Source organism: Chinchilla lanigera, unplaced genomic scaffold, assembly GCF_000276665.1.
Source record: "Chinchilla lanigera isolate Chin_1 unplaced genomic scaffold, ChiLan1.0 scaffold00092, whole genome shotgun sequence".
In the NCBI taxonomy this organism is placed as follows: domain Eukaryota; kingdom Metazoa; phylum Chordata; class Mammalia; order Rodentia; family Chinchillidae; genus Chinchilla; species Chinchilla lanigera.
Genome location: NW_004955493.1, coordinates 8,527,947 through 8,547,178, shown reverse-complemented (window position 1 = coordinate 8,547,178; position 19,232 = coordinate 8,527,947). Strand labels below are relative to the sequence as shown.

The following is a 19,232-nucleotide window of genomic DNA, read 5'->3' as shown; positions in this document are numbered from 1 at the left end:
GCTTGCCAGGCAGGCGCTTTTGCCGCTGAGCTAAATCCCCAGCCCCAACACTGGGATTTTTGAGGTTTGGAACATTAGCAGAGATTTTGAAAGAGACTGACCCAGGACCTTCTTTCTCCTAGCTGGTGCATAATTACCTATCTCAGCTTTCAGAAGAGCTTGAACATTACTTCCCAAACAAAGAAGATCCCAAACAGGAGAGAATGGATCTACAACCTATTTAGGTCAGTGAATCAACTTTGTTCTAAAAGAGGATCAACTGCTTGAAATCGCCAATGATGGTGGCCTAGAAAGTATATCTGAGACAACTTCAAATCTCTATATATTGTGGATTGAAGTGAAGGTGGAATATTTTTTGAGATTTCCACAAAAGCACTGAAAAGCCTGCTTCCATTTCCAACATTTATCTTTGCGAAGCAGGGTTCTCTGCAGTGACAGCAGCCAAAACGAGGTTAGGGTTAGACTGGACGTAAGCAACACATTTTGATTGTCACCGTACGGCTGAAGGAGAACAAGCTCAGGGCTGCCACTGATTTTGCCCTATGATGAGCTGTACAATTATTTCATTATCTATTACACACTGTAATAATCATAAAGTACATAATAAATTTAGTGTGTTTGACTCATCCCCAAACCATCCTCTGACTCTAGTGCATGGAAAACTGTCTTCCACAAACTTGTCCCTGGTGCCGAGGAGGTTGGGGACCACTGTGTTAATCTGACAGGTGACATTCCTTTGGTTCTGTGTTCTCTCCCTAATAAAATGGTGATGCTTATTTTACAGAATCACTGAGCTGGAGTGGACTGACGAGTATGATACGTAGATAAAGTTGTTTTGGTAGGTCATAGTGGCACATGCTATCTATCGTTCCAATACTTGGGAGGCTGAGGCAGGAAGGGCAACATGAATTCAAGGCCACTTTGGGCTACTTAACAAGCTTAAGGCCTGCCTAAATTACATAGCTAGACCCTGTCTCAAAAACTGAAAAAATAAAATTGTTTTGAAGTGTCCCGTCACATATGCAAATTTTTAACTTGCTGGGATCCTCCACTTGTACACTGTTACAGCAATAAGTTCTCCACAAGGCTGATGTTATAACATTGAGGAAAGAATCTATAAGTAACACCTTTAAACACATACAATTTTAGATACTCTCATTTTTCAATATTTATCTGGAAAGTCGTACCATACCCCAAAGACTGTTGCAGGCTGGTGATTCAGTGTTCATCTGTAGGTTCTACAGACAAACACAGCTCTTTAAGCGCAGACATGAAGCAATCTGGAGATGCTGTGAGGGAGAAAAAGGGTGCCTATACACAAGAGGGAGCAGGAGGGCTCAGACCTCCCTGAGGAAGTGGTGATGAACTTGCACTTACCTGAAAGATCAGTAGGGGTATAAGCAGACACCTAAGACAGGAAAATGTCAGGAAGGAAGTAGATCAAAAAGAACAGAGAGGTTAAAACAGGCCCGGTCTAGTGGACCATGGTGAGAAGCTACTATGCAAAGCTTTTATGTAGAAAGGAAGATGAACTCACAATCTTGTGTCTCAGAAAGGTTGCTCTCACCATAGTGCAGGATGGACGGTTAAGGGAGAATGTGCCTGATGGGATGCCCTCTGAGCAGCATAGGATACAAACAAGGCTCGAGTGAGAAGAGGCGAGTATCACAGAAGATCACTGGAGATTTCTGGTTTGAGAACCCTGACAGATGCTGTACACTTTCACCAAGACTGGGAACACGGGAGTGTGTCAAGGTTTAAGGCAGGTGACGCGGGCAGCAAGTCATTTTGGGCATCGTCACTATCCCATAGAGAAGCTTTTAAATGCAGGTTATAGCTAAAACATTTTAAGCTCTAAGGTCCACAAAAAAAAACGAGCTCAGGAAAATTCAGCAGTCTGAAAAACTTAGTCAACTCACAGCAGTCTGTTAACAGCTAAATTGCAGTAAACAATTACAATTAGGTGAATTATGCCTATGGGTTTAAGAACATAGATGATTTACCTGTATTTTGGTATTTGTTGTACTTTGGATTTCTCTTATTTTTGATCCACCACGGCCTGTTTTTTGTTTGTTTTTAAAAAGGAACACACAAATTGAAGTCAATACATTGGATTTACCTGCTTCCCTCAAAGAACCTTGTCTAGCTCATCCCTAAATCATTCCAAGAAAGGCTCCAAAGTCTGATGCGGGAGGATTGCGAGTTCAAAGCCAGCCCGGGCAATTTAGTGAGACCCTGTCTCAAAACAAAATTTAAAAGAGGACAGCAAATAATTGCATAGACATTTTCTCAATGACGTCCAAATGTCATTGGCATATAGGCCAGTAGGCATATAAGATGCTGAACCTCATTAATCAAGTAAGTGCAGATTGAAACCTCAACAGGATACTGTTTCATACCTGTTAGGTTGGCCATTATTAAAAACAAATTTAACAAATGTTAGAGATGTGAGGAAAGTGGAAGAACCCTTGTGCACTACTGGGATTTTAAAATAGTGCAGACACCATGGAAAGCAGTATGGAAGTTCCTCAAAAAAAATTTTTTTTTAATTACCATATAATCCAGCAGACTGGTGGGTACACATCTGGAAGAACTGAACACAGGCTGTCAAAGTGATACTTTGCATGCCTGTGTTTGCAGAAGCATGATTCACAGTAGTAAAGGCAGAAGCAAATCAGACATGGTAGCACATGCCTGTAATCCCAGCTACTCAGGAGACTCTCAACTTCAAAGCCAGCCTGTAGAATTTGCTTTAAAAATTTAAAAAAAGTTGGGTGTGACTGGGGACATAGCTCAGGGACAGAATGCCTCTGGATTCAATCCCCAGCACCACAAAAGAAAAAAAAAAAGTAGAAGCAACCACTTTTATCAAAGGTTAAGTTGATAAACACAATGTGGTGCACATACAAAATAATGAAGCGATACCATTCAGCTTTAAAAAGAAAATCCCATCACATACTACAAAATGGATGAATCTTGAGGGCAGTATGAGGGCTAAATAGGCCAATCATAAAAAAATAATTACTTTAGGACTCTAAAGTACCTAATATAATCAAATCCAGACCACAGAATAGCAGTTTGCAGGGCAGGGTGCAGGGAGTTCTGCAGTGGGTATAGTTTTAGTCATGCAAGTTCTAGAGATTTGAGCCAAGATCTGTGCTCTGTGTTTATCTTTTTTTTTTTTTTGTCTTTTTTGGAGACAGGGTCTTGCTATGCAGTTCAGGCTGGCCTTGAGCTCACTTTGTAGCCCAGGCTGGTCACAATGATCACAACGATCCTCCTGCCTCAGCCTCCTGAGTGCTGGGATTACAGGTGTGCATCACCATGCCTGGCTGTGCTTATCGTTAATACTGTACTGTATACTTAAAAATTAATAAGAGGGGGGCGAGCATTGTAGAGCAATGGTAGAGCTTCTGGTTAGCACCTTGATGCCCTGACTTCAGCCCCTAGCACTGCCAAAAAAACAAACAAATGAAAAAGAAATCAAGGTAAACTTGTTGATTTACCAGTATAAAAAAATAATTCGATGTCTGTGATCCCCAGCACTCTGGGAGGTAGAGGCAGGATGATTATAAGTTCTAGCCCAGACTGAGTGATTTAGTCCCAGGCTCAAAATTAAATATAAAAGACTAGCGATGTAGTGCAGTATGAAGGCCTTAAATTCAATCCCAGGCACCACCACTATAAAAAAAATTGGATTCTAGGCTGGGGATGTAGTTTAGTTGCAGTGTCAGTCTAGCATTTAGAAAGCCCTAGGTTTGCTTCTCAGCACAAAATAAAGAAAAAGAAAAAAACTGGACCCAGATCCAACATCAAATGAGGATGCTGTGTCACAGGGCCTACGCTTAACAGATACTTAGTAAGTCCTGCAAACTGATTTTTACTGCAAGCCTAGTGGCTCATTTTTTATGGAGTGTTGTTCTTCACATCTTTTGTGTCTGAACCTTTGGAGGAGCTAATGAATCTCAGTCTCGGCTAACAATTACTGTTATAATGCACTATTTAATAGCAGCCTGCACAATCTGTTCATTTTCTCAGAACAGGTTTTTAAAAAGCAACAAATAGGGGCTGGGGATTTAGCTCAGCGGCACAGAGCCTGCCTGACAAGTGCAAGGTCATGAGTTCGATTGCCGGTACCGGAAAAAAAAGCAAAAAAAAAAAAAAAAAAGCAAAAAATAAATTAACTCCAATAGATGAACAAAATCTTGTAATTCATATTACTGTTTTACAGCGTTACACTGAACTCAGAGCTCAGCGCTGAGTTACAGCCCCAAGCCTTTTATTTTATTTTGAGACAGGATCTCCCTAAGTCAACCAGGCTGGCCTGGAACTTGCCAGCCTCCTGCCTCTGCCTCCTAAATTACAGCCTGAACCACAGCGCTGGACAATACTCAGTCTTAAAGGTAATAAAGGGCGGGGGGGAGGGAATCATTTTGATATTCAAATGCATCTTTTAAAAAGAAAGTTGTAAAATTCAACATGCACACAAAAAAAGATGCTGTATCCCAACAGATAAATTATCCTGTAAAGTTAAGGCAACTTAGTGAAACAGCCCTAGGTTAATATCCTACATCTCTTCTTGGATCAACAGTTCTGGATGGTACTCACAGAATTAGAAACTGATTTCAACACTTTTGTTGTTCTTTGGGAGTAAACTGTCTAAAAAAGAAAAAACCCAAGAAACCCCCAAAACCCCTGATCTTTTTAGCATCCCTTTAAATCCCACAGATTTCATTAGTTCTTAGGTGTTTTACTCCCTAAAACATTTTTATAAAATATCAAAAGATGAATTAAGTGGTACTCTGGCATAAGAAGAGCTAGAGCCCTAGGGGCCCGCCCATAGCCCCGCCCACCCCGGCCCGGCTCACCGACCACCGCGCCCACCACGTTGTTCTTCACAGCGAAGCGGAGCGGCGGTTCCCCGCGACCACCGGCCCCGGTCTCCGGGAGGCCAGCGGGCTCCCTCCAGCCGCCCCCTCTGCCGCCCCGACTCCTTCTCCGACCTCTTCCAGTCGGACTCTCCGCCGGCCTCCTCTCCGGGGCCGGACACACCGTCGGGCTTCTTCGAGGAGAAGCCGCGACCCAAGGGGAGGCGTTGGCGCCTGTTTCCCGCCTGGACATGGTTCCGCGAGGACTCGCGCGCGCCGCCGCCGCTGCCGCCGCCGCCTCTCCCCACCGGCGCAGAACCGGACTGTCCGCTGAGGCCCGCGCGCAGCCTCGCTTAAGTAGCCTGCCCCAGGCTCGCACCTACTCTTGCCGCTCAGTCATTGGTCGGCGAGCCTTGTGGGCGGGACCTTCCCTGCCGGGCCAATCCGCTCTCTTAATCGTCGGAGGGGCCTCCACGCGTTGGTCGCAAGGTTGCTTTTTAAGCCTGGCGTTTGTTTTTTAAACCCGGGACTTCTCTGAAGCTCTGGATTTCTCTTACCCTGGTTTATTATCCACTGTCTTAAGTACACCACAATACACACTTTGGAAGCATTTGTTTGTTTTTGGTACTAAAGACTGCGCACAGGTGGGCTCTACCACTGAGCCATAACCCCATGCTTGGGTTGACGTGCACCCTCACACCCAGTGCCCCACGGCTTTTTTTTTTTTTTTTTTTTTTTTTTTTTTTGGTCTTTTTTGAAACAGGGTCTCGCTATGCAGTTCAGGCTGGCCTTGAGCTCACTTTGCAGCCCAGGCTGGTCTCGAACTCTCAAGGATTCTCCTGCCTCAGCCTCCCCAGTGCTGGGATTACAGGCCTTGACCACCATGGCCAGTTTCTTAAAGCTCCTAATCATAGCTTTGTTTTCTTCTAATGTCCAGAGTAATGTGGCCTCATAGATCTGTGCTTCCTAGTTCATTCTGAGCGCACTCTGACAGTAAACTTGAACTTTCAGTGATGGTGGTGCAGGAATGTAGATTTATCCACTGGAACAAACGCGGCGTTCTGGCCGAGATGTTGGTGTATATTTGGGATCGGTGGGGCTGGTGAGTTAATGAGAATCTCTATTTCCTTCTTGGTGTAGTTTGATTTTGAAATTGCTTTAAAAAGTTTTTTTTTGTTTGTTTTGTTTTGTTTTTTAAAGTAAAGCTTTCAGTTTTGTTTTGTATTCAATTGGATCAGCTAATTTCTTCTGCTTTGGGGAACTGATTAGCAAATGACCAGATTTTGGTACCATTTTCTTCCAGGATGGGGGGGGGGGAAGAAAAGACATACCTAAAACCGTAATTCAAGGTAATACAAACCTTTGTACTTGTCTGTATTTAATTTTTTTTTATAGTAAAGATTCTTCCCCCTTTTTATTAGCACGTTTGTGATACATAGTAAATCTGTCATGGAGAACAGATACATACACACATCACATCTTCATCTTTTTTACTTCCCTTTCCTCCTCCCACCTGTTTGCCTCTTCCCTAGGTTGTACTCTTCTGTATTTAAACTTTTAAGAAATAGAGAAAAATGTTCTTTCCCCCCGGAAGTTCTGTGATAATCCCTTATCCTTGATACCCAGTCTAGACCAGTTTAGAAGGGCTTTCACAAAGTGAGCATTCAAAAAACAAAAACAAACCAAAGCGATCATAAACTTGGTCAGTCTGCCACCTGCTTCCCTTCCAGACACTGAAACGATCAGAAGATACGGTGGAGAGCAAAGGGTCCAGGGGCCCTTGTTTCTTATCTGTTACGGCTTGACTCTAGATGTCCCCCAAAGCCTCATGCAGTCATGGTGGGGCTTTTCAAAGTTGACTGGATCTAGGGTATATGATGCTGGGATCAATGATGTGATACTGGGATTGACTTACTGTGTGATGCTAGCATCAAGGCTGCCCCACCCTGGGTGTGAGTGTTAACTGCCCTAAGGGCAGGAAACCTGGGTAGGATGTAAGGCACAGGGGGTAGCTGCTTGCTGCTTGCTATTTTGCTGCTTCCTGCCTTCTGCTCACCATGAACTGTTTCTCCTCTGAGATGCCCCTCTGTCATGTTGCCCTGCCTTGGAACCAGCCAACTATGAATTGAATCCTCTACAAACTGTGAGCTACAGTAAACCGTTCCTCCTTTTATTTTGGACGTTGGGTATTTTGTCTCAGCAACAAAAAAAGTAACCAAGACACCGTCTTTGGGAAGAAAGTTTCCCATCTGCCTCTTTCTGCCAGACTAGGACCCAGGGATTGACTCCAGGCACCTGACCAACCTGCACCCTGGGATGCCCTGAACTTCTGGTCAGAAGGCAGCCAGAGAGTCTGCTCCTCTGCTCCCTGAACTCAGTCAGCCTGGCTGTACCAGCGCTCCCAGGTGGCTCACAAATCTCTCCTCTAGGTTCTCCAGACTCACTGTTTGCATGGCCTGGCTGCAGTGTGGAGTATTGTGTGGGGAGTGGGGTGGGGGTAGGGTGTGGCAGGGGTGGGGCTTGTTGGGTGTATTGTGTGGTGAGGGTTGTGGGTTGTAGGTTATGGGCTGTAGGGTGGGATGTGGGGTATGGTGTGGTGAGTGTGGTGTGGTGTAGGGTGTGTTATGGGATGGGGAGGGGGGTGTGGGGTTGTTATGTGGGATTCGTGGTGTAGGGTGTGGTGAGTAGTGGTGGGATGGATGTGTGGTGTGGTGTGGGGGTGCAGTCGGGGGTGGGGTATATTGCTCTGCCTTTAAAGAACTCATGCTGAGCCCATGGCGCCAGGAACCCTCTTTCCTCAAGGGCAGCACCCCGTGCTCCAGGCTCTCCGACATTGGGTCAAACATTTTCCATCAGAATCCAGGCCAACACCCTCTCGATTTGGGCAACCCTGGTCGTGGGCACACCCAGGTGGGATTCTCTTTCCTGTGCACCGAGGCGGCACTCTTTGGTGGTGTACCTATGACTTGCTGGGCTGTCTTCTCACGCAGTCCTGAGAAACACCTGTAGAGGGCTGGGTGTTTCTGTTTCACAGATGCAGACACTGAAGTCAGAGCAGCCCTGCACTTGGGGACCTTCCCCTGCGCCCTGTGGGTGTGGAGTCAGCACTTTCTGCTGTACCCGGAGGGCTCTTGGCAGGAGCTCCAGCCTGAGTTGAGAAAGAAACTTGCTGGTTCCCCCTGAATTAAGGCAGGCAACTGTGGCGTGTGATTATTATAGAGAATATTGTAGACAGGCAAATAAGGCAGATGACAGCAGGCAGTTAGGGAGGGACTGGGCCCTAGAGTCAGGACGACCAGGTCCTGGTCGGATTCACAGGAGCCTGAGGTCAAGAGTTAGCAAAAACAGTTAAGTCCAGGGCTATGACAAGTGAGGTAACACCCAAGATGATGATGATGACTGCAACAACTTTTGCCTCTATCTGGAAAATGTTTTTCCCCCCTCTCACTTTGTTCTTTGCATAAACCTAGTCAAAAAGTTCCTTTGAGGGGCTGGGGATTTAGCTCAGCGGCACAGCGCCTGCCTGGCAAGCACAAGGTTGTGAGTTCGACTCCTGGTACCGGAAAAAAAAAAACAAACAAAAATAAAAGCAAACAAACAAAAAAGTCCCTTTGGTAACTTTCAGGTCCCCCCCCACAACTTTCCCAAGCTATTTCTTCATCATAAACCCTCCTCTTTGTCTCCCTCTTTTGTTTTCGATTTCATTCTTTGACTTTATGATATATTGACTCAGGTTATGCCATATACGATCGTTGTGGATTAATGTATTTATGCATAAATATAGAAAAAATAAAAACACAGCTTGAGATAAATTTATGCCTGCCAAGTTCTTTTTTTACAGGTAGGTATCTGAGATTCCACTGCATATTTAATATTACACTTTGACTTTTCCTTTTAGATTTCCTAAAACAAGCAGTTCCTCGGAAGACTGAGGTAGGAGGATGGCAAATTTGAGCTCAGGCAGGGCAACTGAGTGAGACACTGTCTTAAAATAAAAACAGGTGGCTGGATCTAGTGTGTGTTGCTGGGATCAAGGGTATGTGATCCTTACGTTAGTTCTCTGGTTGGTTTGGTGTAGATCTGGGTAGGGTTGAGGGTGCCCCACTGTGGACATGAGGTCTAGGGGCAGGTACCCTGGATAGAATAAGGGACAGAAGAGGGCTGCTGTTGCTTGCTGCTGCTGTTGCTGCTTCATTGCTTGCTGCCTTCTGCCTGCCCTGACTCCCTCTCCTCTGAGATGCCACGCACTCTGCCTTGGAGCCAGCCAACTGTAGACTGAAACCTCTACCAACTGTGAGCTAAATAAACCTTTCCTCCTTTAAAAAAATAAAATAAAAAAATAAAAAACATGAGACAGCACATCTTGTCTCCCCCTATCCAAGGCCCCCCAGATCCTAGCAGATGAGTCAAGCCTACAGTTCTGAATGAGTCAAAAAGTGCCAGACTCTGGTTGGAATCCAAAGGTTCAACCCCCAAAGACAGTAGTGCGTCCAGAGTGAGAGAGGCAACTCCTCTGGCAGGCAAAGGAGGAGAGAATGGAATCGCTGCTCACCTCTGAGGAGTGTGAGGAACTTAGCGTCTTCTCAAGTGATTCAGTTCTGTGCGTTGTGCTAGCTAGGTGGGCCTGTGTGTAGCGGCTCTGCCTGGGAAGACACAAAACCTGACTGTAGCATTCCTTCCACTCCTGGGCATAGATGGCACTGGTGGGTGCTCTGCGGGTCATTCCCTGTCTGACCACTTCCGTCTCTTGCACCAGAACATGCTGAGCCTTTTCCAGCCCTTCTTTGGAGAACTGCTCATCAGGACTGTGTATCAGGTGGGTGATGTGCTCTGAGTTCTTGGTGCCGAATTCTACAGTTTTTCCTTTCTTACCTCCAGATGGCTCGTAGGGGTGACGTAGGAGGTCATAATGAAGCATGGCGATTATTTCTTTTTGGATTAATTCTTCACTTTTCTGTAAATTTGCAAGAGGCGGTGCTCCATAGAACGATCTTCAAGTGGTTTCATTGACTTCAGATGGTCCTGCCAGATCTTCCAGGACAGCTTGAGGCATTCGTTTCATTTCCTTCACACGCTCCACCTCTGATGTGGCCCCCTCTTGAGCATCCAGATCAGCATCGTCCACGTCTGTGTCGCCAATTGACATTTTTCCAGCTCCTTCTCACCATTTTCTGGTGGAAGGATTTCAAAATTGTTCTGGGGCAGAAAGGCCCATCCACCCTAAGTAGGATGTCCATGAGATTCTCTATCCATCTGCTTCATGTAAGAGGGATGGCTGTAGCCTGCCATCCTGTGGTCAGGGTTAATGTGAATTTATCTCTGAGGGGAGGGTTTGGGGGTTGTCCCACCCCAGGGAGTCAGGCCTATCCCTTCATAAGAAGGAGTCCTGAATGGGCTGGAGAGAACCGCGTTTCCAGTCTGATCAACTTGCTGTGCAGTCACACCTGAGAATTCACACTCATGCAGCAGGATGCTGAGTCCTCCCTTGGGTGGGATATCCACATTGGTGAAGGCTAGGAGGTTCTGGGCTTCCTGCAGGATTCTATCCCAAGCACTGGGGAGGCTGAGGCAGGAGGATTGTTGTGAGTTTGAGCCTGGGCTGCAAAGTGAGCTCAAAACCAGCTTGAACTGCATAGCAAGACTCTGTCTCAAAAAAAAAAAAAAAAAAAAAAAAAAAGGATTCTATCCCAGGAAGGCGGTGTCCTTGGTGTCCTCAGAGCAATGCTGTTGTCTCAGTGATGCTCTACTCAGACAGGAGGGTCCTGGAAGGAGTTTGTGACGCCTGACTCCTCAGCAGTATGCTGGGCCCTATCACTTGCTTGGTCCACTTTCACCACTTCCCAGAGTTCTGCATCTCAAGTCTGAGAACTAGGAAGTACTAGTTTGCTTCTTTTTTGAGTCAACTCGGAAACACCCCTGTTTAGAGAAGAGCTGACTGAGGAGCAGATTCAACCATGCATTTCAGATGCTGTCTGTCCTTTCTTCTCTCTCTTCCCTTTTCAGACCTTAGCTCTCTACCGAGGTCCTGCTGTCTCAGTTTCCTGAAATCTGCATCCTGGGTCTGGTACTTTTCCCCAGAAGTGTCATGAAAACCAGAGGCAGGCTCCTCTGCAAGTCGGATTTCACCATTAAGGTTAAGTCTTCTCTCTTTTGAATTTCTATGCCAGCTGCTTGAGTTTTCTTCATATCTGGAGACCAGCAACAATGCTTTGCTGCTTCTAACTGTTTCTCTCTCTTTTTTTTTTTTTGTCTTTTTGAGACAGGGTCTCACTACAGTTCAGAGTGGCCTTGAACTCACAATGATCCTCCTGCCTCAGCCTGCCAAGTGCTGGGATTACAGGTGTGCGCCACCTTTCCCGGCTACGAACTGTTTCTCTATTACTTTCCTCTCGGCCTTCTTGCCTTGGGTGTTAGCCAAGTGGGCTCTAGCTTCAGAATGCATCTCCAGTTCTTCTTGGCCCATATCCATTGGATCAGGCCGTGCCAGTTTTGTCTCTGGATTTGGATCTGTTTCTCCAGGTTGAAGTTTGCACAGATCATCTGTGATTTCCTCTTCCTTGTCTCTGGGCAGTTTTGTCTAGGAGAAATTCATAGCACTCCAAGCCCTGGACCTCTGTTCTTCTGACCACTGGAGTGATGGTCCTCCACTGAGCTGGCATCAACTTGGCCAGCTGTAAGAATTTTTCCTCCTCTTCTCTGGGCCATTCTGTCTTCTTAACGCTTGGATGCAGCCACTCATACCATCTGCCTTTGCACTTCTTTGCTGATTTCCTACACATCAGTGAGGCTGTACCAGAAAATGGCCCCCCAGCCAGTACACTTCAGTTTCTGGTAGTTACTGTTGCCCAGGTAACCTCCACTTTACTGTAGTTCCTGTTACAGTTCCTGTTACAATTCCTGTTACAGTTCCAGTTCCAGTTCCTGTTATTTCTGTTTCCCAGAGATGGCTGGGATGCATGGCTGGTCACTATCATGCACACTGTGAGAACCAATCCCGGGTTGACAAGCACTCCACCTCTTACTTCTGTTTTGCTACCCCATAAAAACCTCCCTCCCGAGCCTTCCGGGCCTGACTTCTTTGGGAAGGATCCCAGTCTGGACCACCAGCGTAATAAAGCTGCTTCTTGCCTCTGAACCTTGGTGTGGCTCGGTTCTTGGTCAGGCTTTGCTGTTTCAAGCAGTTCTAGGCCACTGGTTTGTCCCATATTTCATGACTGCTGCTTTCAGAATCTCATCCTCTGTATTTCCCCACATGCCCCCTTTGGTCATCATTCCAGGCACTCTGGCAGTAGACAAAGTGCCCAGCAAGTGGCAGGGAAGAGCCTCTGGAAAGTAGTAAGGGCACTTAGGTCTCAGAAACCACGAAGCCACTTCCTCCAAGCTCAACCTTCTATTTTGAAGAGATCTGGAAGGCATGGAGGAGTGAGGGGAGACCAGCAAGTCTTGCAAGATCTCAGTGGCCTAAGAAAGAGCCCTATGAAAAGAAGCAGTATTGTATTTTTTTGTGTGTGTGTCTTTTTGTTGTTGTTGTTTTGTTTTTTGTTTTTTTTTTCTGGTACTGGGAATCAGATTCATGACCTTGCACTTGCCAGGCAGGCACTGTGCCGCTGAGCTAAATCCCCAGCCCCTGTGTGTGTGTCTTTTTGAGACAGGGTCTTGCTATGCAGTTCAAGCTGGCCTTGAGCTCCCTTTGTAGCCCAGGCTGGTCTCAAACTCAACGATCCTCCTGCCCCAGCCTCCCAAGTGCTAGGATGACAGGCATGGGGCCACAATGCTGGGCTGCAATATTGTTTTTATTTTTATTTTTATTTTTTTGCAATATTGTTTTTAAATACAAATAAAATTTGCCTTTGAAAAGATTCTTTTCTGAGCCTCCCCCCCTGAGTATCAGGCATTAAATCCAGTGCCTTTGTACTGAGCTACACTCCAAACCTTTATTTTTTATTTTTGGGATGAGGACTTGCTAAATAAGTAGATTTCCACTAGTTTTCCACCCTCCTGCCTCAGCCTCCCAGAGTGCTGTGATTACAGGTGTGTATCATCATGGCTGGCCGTGCCTGGTTATTTTCTGCTGTTGGCATGGTCTCGTTGTCATTGACATGACAGATTCCCTCTGAAGAAACCCTGGTTTTCTCATGTTCATGTCATCAGGCCGTCTGGTGCCCTTGGATGTGGCTCCATCCTTTTGCTCTGTGTGCTGAAAGTCAGCTGGTGCTGTCTGGGTCTGGTGCCGCCTTCCCTTGATTTCTCCTGTCTGTGGTTTTCTTGATTTCTCCTACACACTGTAGAAATCCCATCCTCCAAAGTATCTCAGCTGCCACACTCCCCCACCGTGCGCCCCCCAGTCTTACTATCTTTGGTGGTATTAGGTTCCAACTCAGGGTATTCCCACTAAGTGGCATCCCCAGCTCCACTTCTTTTAGAAACAGGGTCTCACTAAGTAAGTGGCCTAGGCTGTGCTCAGACTCGAGATTCTCCTGCCTCAGACCGGTGCCCCAAGTGAGTCCCTGTTGGAAGCCCAGGGTCTGTGCTGGAAGCCAGGAAATGACAACCAAGGTGAAGGCAAGACTAGAGCTCCCCTGGCTTCTCTTTCTTTCTTTCTTTCTTTCTTTCTTTCTTTCTTTCTTTCTTTCTTTCTTTCTTTCTTTCTTTCTTTCTTTCTTTCTTTCTTCCTTCCTTCCTTCCTTCCTTCCTTCCTTCCTTCCTTCCTTTTCCTTTCTTTCTTTCTTTTTTTTGGTACCAGGAATTGAACTCAGGACTTTGTGCTTCCCAGGCAGGCACTTATACCACTGAATTATATCCCTGGCCCATGACTGGAGCTCCTCTGAAGCAACAGAAGTGAGACTTCCTTCTGTGTTTCCCTTCAGAAGACAAACCACTCTAGGTGGGGCTTCTACACCCGCAACTGCTGATCCAGTTTATTTATTTATTGTCTTTTTTGAGACAGAGTCTCGATATGCAGTTCAGGCTGGCCTTGAGCTCACTATATAGCCCAGACTGGCCTCAGACTCACAATGATTCTCCTGCCTCAGCCTCCTGAGTGCTGGGATTACAGGCGTGCGCCACCACGTCCGGCTGTGATCCAGTTTAGTTGGGTGTTTCTTACTCAGGTTGTCAGAGCTACCATCACGGTGCATCACACATCTCAGTTCCCTTTGTTGACCCCCACTCCCCCGCATGTCTTGATCTCTTCCCCCTTGGAGAAAGCTCTGTCGCCTCCCTTCCTATTATCTTTTATTTTGCTTTTTTTTTTTTTCCAGTACCAGGAATTGAACTCATGACCTCGCACTTGCCAGGTCGGCGCTGTGCCGCTGAGCTAAATCCCCAGCCCCTTTATCTTTTATTTTGCTCTTTACTTATAATTAGTCTTTCTCTTATAAGAGAATTCACATGATATGTAAGGGTGCAACACCACTTTTAATGTAAAATCCTTATCCCTGTATTTCTGGAAGTGTGTGTGTGTGTGTGTGTGTGTGTGTGTGTGTGAGAGAGAGAGAGAGAGACAGATATGTAAATGTGGGGGCAGTGGAGGAGTGCTTGGGCCAGGCTGGTGGGGTCCTCACCTAGGAGCCCTGAGCTGGGGTTTGGGGCTCCGGACTGAGCCCCTTGGCTGCCTGGGTGCCTGGAGCTCAGGAAGGGTTCCTGTGTTGTGCAGCTCTCACACCAGAGCTGCAGAGTCCACGGGCTCCAACTCCCCAGTACCTGGGTTGGTGCCTGGAACTGCGGGGAGGAAGCCCAAGGCGCCTCTTTCCCCAAAGTCCCATCTGCGGCCATACCATCCTGGACGTGTCCGATCTCGTCCAAAGTCCCCGCACCTACTGCCTGACCCTTTGGCTCCTGCAACCCCCACTTCTTCCAGGGAAACTGCGCTCCACACCCCCAGAATGTGCTCCTTGTTCCGCCCTTGCTGGCTCTTCCAGCCTCAGGTGTCCTCACTGTCAGCTGCGCTGTCCTGGGCCGGGGCCCTGAACCAGGCCAGTCACTAAGGCCAGACATGGGGACAGGGTGGGTACAGTGGCCTGCATGGATAATCCCAGGACTTGGGGTGGCTAAGTCAGGAGGATCACAGGTTTCAGCCCAGCTTGTGCAACTTGGTGGCTTAGCGAGACCCCGTCTCAAAATTAAAAAAGCTGAGTATGTAGTTCAAATGTTGTGGGCTCAATTCCCAGTACCACAAAACAAACAAAACAGAAAAATAATAAACACCCCCCAATAAAACCTAGAGTTACAAGCTGGGTTACAAGTTTCAGCTCTCAGCTGCTGGTAGAGCAGTTCAAAAGTTGGAGACCAGCCTGGCTGACACAGTGAGACCTCATTAAAAAAAAAAATAAAAACAAAGATGAACAAACAAACAAAGCCCAAAACACAATGGTAAGTGGTTCAAATCCCCAACTTGTACTTTTCCCATAACAGTAGGTCAAAAGTCATGGTTTAGGGCCAGTGCATTTGTGTATTCCCTCCGTGTAATATTTAAAAATATTTCAATTGGTCCATATTTCATTAAGCACCCTAATAAGCCCTTGCTATGGCTGTGCCTATGTGTCCCCCCAAAGCCTCATGAGGTCAGAGGTGGGGCTTTTCAGAGGTCGCTGAATCTAGGGTGTGTGATGCTGGGATTGATTCATGGGGCAGTGCTAGGGTCAAGAGCGCTTGGTTTAAGACTGTGAGTGCTACCTGCCCTGAGTAGCCTGGATAAAATGTAAGGGATAGAAAGAGCTGTGATCGTCTCTTACTCGTTTTGCTACCTTCTGCCCACCATGAGCAGTTTCTCCTCTGGGAAGCCACCCTGCCTTGGAGCCAGTCGATGATGGACTGAAACCTCTACAAACTGTGAGCTAAATAAACCTTTTCTCCTTTAACTGTGGTGTTGGGTATTTTGTCTCAGCAATGAGTTTAGATTAAGAAACCAGGGATGTGACAGCTAAATGCAACAGACAGAAAATTCACTCTTCAGAATGTTGTTGGAATGACCAGGGAAATGGGACAGCAGTGGTAGCTGAATGTTAAATTTCCTGAATAAGTAAGGATGAAGAGCTATGTAGGAAAATGTCCTTAGTTAGAGGGGACAGAGTTGAATGAAATGCTTGGGATAAAGTGTCATGATGTCTGCTAATTACTCAAATGGTCCACAGAAAGGCCTCTGAAATGGGTGGACAGATGAAATAAATGCAGCAAAATGTTAACAACTGCCGGGCGTGGTGGTGCACGCCTGTAATCCCAGCACTTGGGAGGCTGAGGCAGGAGGATCGTTGCGAGTTTGGGACCAGCCTGGACTATAAAGTGAGCTCAAGGCTGGCCTGAACTCTATAGTGAGACCCTGTTTTAAAAAGACAAAAAATAAAAAAGGTTGCCAGCGATGAATTTCATTTTTTGGTTTCCTTGAATATTACTTAGCATGTGGCATAATGCCTGTTTATTTATCCACCGGTTCACCTGCTGGTTATAGGAACAACTGTTCTGTCGCTGTGAATGCTTCCTAGACATTGGGAAGAGCGGTGCTCAGAACACTTCTCAGAGAGTTTCTTTTTCTGCATGATTGCTCTTGGCCTGATAGGTTATTTTTCTTCTTTCAATCAGTTTAAAAACAATATTATGTTGCATGAAAACATGTTGTACTTTTGTTATGCTTTGTGCAATTTCTCATTACACAAAGATTTCATTTGAATAGTTGAAGATTAGACCAAGAAGTGGTGAAGAAAGAAACTGCTCACTAAGAAATCATAGAAGTAGCTCACCCAACTCCACTGGCTCCTCCTGGGCTGAGCAAACGGAAGCAGATGCTCCTTTGGGCGTCTTGTGTCACTCAGTTTTGGCTTTGGCAGGGTGCAGAGGGTTTAGAAGCTGTGGATTATTAAGTCGCACAGAAAGTGACACTGAAGTGAAGTGTCACCTTCATTCTCTCCCTGTCACACTCCAGCCAGGACCCCTGGGAGGTAACAGAGTGACCAAACTGATTAATTTGGCTGATTCTATGAAAATGCTAAGAACATTTAAAATCTGTCGACCGCTGGCGCGGAGGCCTGCAAATAAATTTAGAGAATTTCCTAAATGTAGGAAACACAATAAAACTTGGTCCCCAAAGGACGCTACGGTAGTTTCAAAATAGAACAAAATAGGAAGCACATTCACCCGGAGGAGCAGGACAGAGGAACTGGCCTTGGTCAAGAGTCCGGACCAGGAAACACAAACCTGCCCTGCAGCTGAGCCAGCTCCAGGCAGAGTCAGAAAAGTCCTAGGACAGCGTCTGAAGTGGCCTCAGATGGCAGCACCCTCAGCAGAACGACTTCAGTAAAACAGGAACAATTTATGGAAAGATGAAATTATACTCTGCCTGGTGCCCAAGGTTAAAAGTGTCTTCAAACATTTCATCGTTAAGACAGAAACTTCAGCATTCTTAGAAGAAAACAGTAGATCTCCTTAGGACTCAGGGCAGGGAAGGATTTCCTAAGACAGAGGGAGAAATTGCTATAAAGACAGATAAAATCTGACTACGTAAAGACTACAAATGTCATTCATCAAAAAATACCTTAAAGAAGAGGAGAATATAAATTAGACTGAAAGAAGGAATTCACCACGGATGCTGTTCACAAAGGACGCCATTCACAATGGACGCCATTCAAAGTGGAGGAGTAAGAGAGCGAGATATGTGAAACATTTCAATTACTTTATATCTTCAGGATTTTAGTTTTTACAACATTCACCTATCACGGTGATTTTAAAAATTAAATAGAAATACCCACTCAAATTAGATTCGATACCTTCCTCACAGATTTATTTATTTATTTCTTATTTTTGGAGCGCTGTGGATTGAACCCTGAGGTTCGCAGGTGTTACGCATAGCGTCTACCACACAGTGGCATCCTGAGCCCTCCCATCACAGATATTATCCACTGAAAACTGAACAAGCCTATCGGATATGGGTGGATGAATTCGTTACGTTGATATCAGTCCCTCTAATCAAATGATTGAAAATTTCCATTGGGTCCTGGTGTTGGTAGTACACCCCTGTAATCCTAGCACTTGGGAGGCTGAGGCAGGAGGATTCAAGGGAGCTTGGGGCCAGCCTGGGCTACAAGTTCAAGGACAGCCTGAACTACCTACTGAGACCCTATCTTGAAAAAGAAAAACAAAAAAAGCAAAACAACAATGAAAAAGAAAAAAAAATTTTCCATTGGAAAGCTTTAAAAACAAATGCATTACACCTAATCTGAAGCACAAAGTAGTTTGTAGAACATACACTTTCTATTCTAAAGCTGCCACTAGCATTTCTAGAGCGTAGTAGGAAATGTGCACGGATGAGTACAGCTGGACACAGACAAGCCTGCAATCGAGAATTTCCTGTGGAGAGTGACAGCAAGATGGTTTGGTGGTGCCTATCTTGACGAGAGACAGGAGGCAAAGATGAGAAATGCAGCATTTTGTGAAACTGAAGGAGGGGACATGAGTGTGTTACACAGGTTTTTGAATGTGCAAAATCTTTCATAATTAAAATCAAAAACATTGGGAAGAAAAGTGCCTCAACTCTAGTTGTTTTAGGATAGTGTTAATAGCATTTGTCTTGCTACGTATGTGATAATGACCCACCTGTGTCATTTTGCTGAAAGCATGTGTGACTTTGAAATGGTAAACTTCAGAGAGTCACAAGAGAACAGGGAACAGGAGGGTGGGAATTCACAGGTTCGATGAGCCTGCCTTTGTCCTGTATAATCTTTTGGGATTGGCTGCTTTTCTGCTTAGTAGAACTCCATGGAGAGCCATCCCAGACTCATGCTTTTTTCTTGCTGAGTAATATTCTAAAATAGTACAGTGTGTTTGTTTTACCATCCACTTGTGGAAGGATGTCTAGGTTGAGTCCAGGTTTGGTTATTTAAAATAAAACTCTCATAAACATTTGTGTACAAGTTTTTTTTGTCTTCTTGAGACAAGGTTTTGCTATGCAGTCCAGGCTGGCCTTGAGCTCACTTTGTAGCCCAGGCTGGCCTCGAGCTCGCAGCAATCCTCCTGCCTCAGCCTCCCAAGTGCTGGGATGACAGGCGTGTGCCACCATGCTCGGCTTTGCTGTGTGTTTTAAATTCCACACAATTTTATCATTCGTGTAAGTCTGTGTATCTGCCACCAGTCAAATTCTGAACAGTTTAAAATCCACAAGATTATCCTGTGTTGCTCTTTTCAACCACACACATCTCCCTCTGGCACACTTCCTCCTGCACTTCAAATGCTAACCCCCAGGAACCATTCACCTGCTTTAAAAATGTTCTCATTTCAATTATGTTGAATACATTGAATCATACAGTGTATAATGTTTTGGGATTGGCTGCTTTTCTGCTTAATATAACTCCCTGGAGAGTCATCCCAGACTCATGC

At 45.7% G+C, this 19,232-nt stretch overlaps 1 protein-coding gene and 1 pseudogene across 2 annotated transcripts in view; both read right to left on the bottom strand.

Moving 5' to 3' along the window:
* Positions 1 to 5,242, bottom strand: part of Ddx43 (DEAD (Asp-Glu-Ala-Asp) box polypeptide 43) — a gene marked incomplete in the record, with an annotated part of 36,263 nt that extends 31,021 nt beyond the window's left edge. Inside the window, 2 exon segments of one of the 2 annotated variants that reach the window (XM_013504890.1) lie at positions 2,004 to 2,059; positions 4,869 to 5,242. In XM_013504890.1, the coding sequence (XP_013360344.1) occupies positions 2,004 to 2,059; positions 4,869 to 5,121 (309 nt within the window). 2 annotated transcript variants of the gene reach the window in all.
* A 4,091-nt stretch (positions 5,243 to 9,333) lies between these two features.
* Positions 9,334 to 14,864, bottom strand: LOC102021775 (annotated as a pseudogene).
* Between the last annotated feature and the right edge of the window lie 4,368 nt (positions 14,865 to 19,232).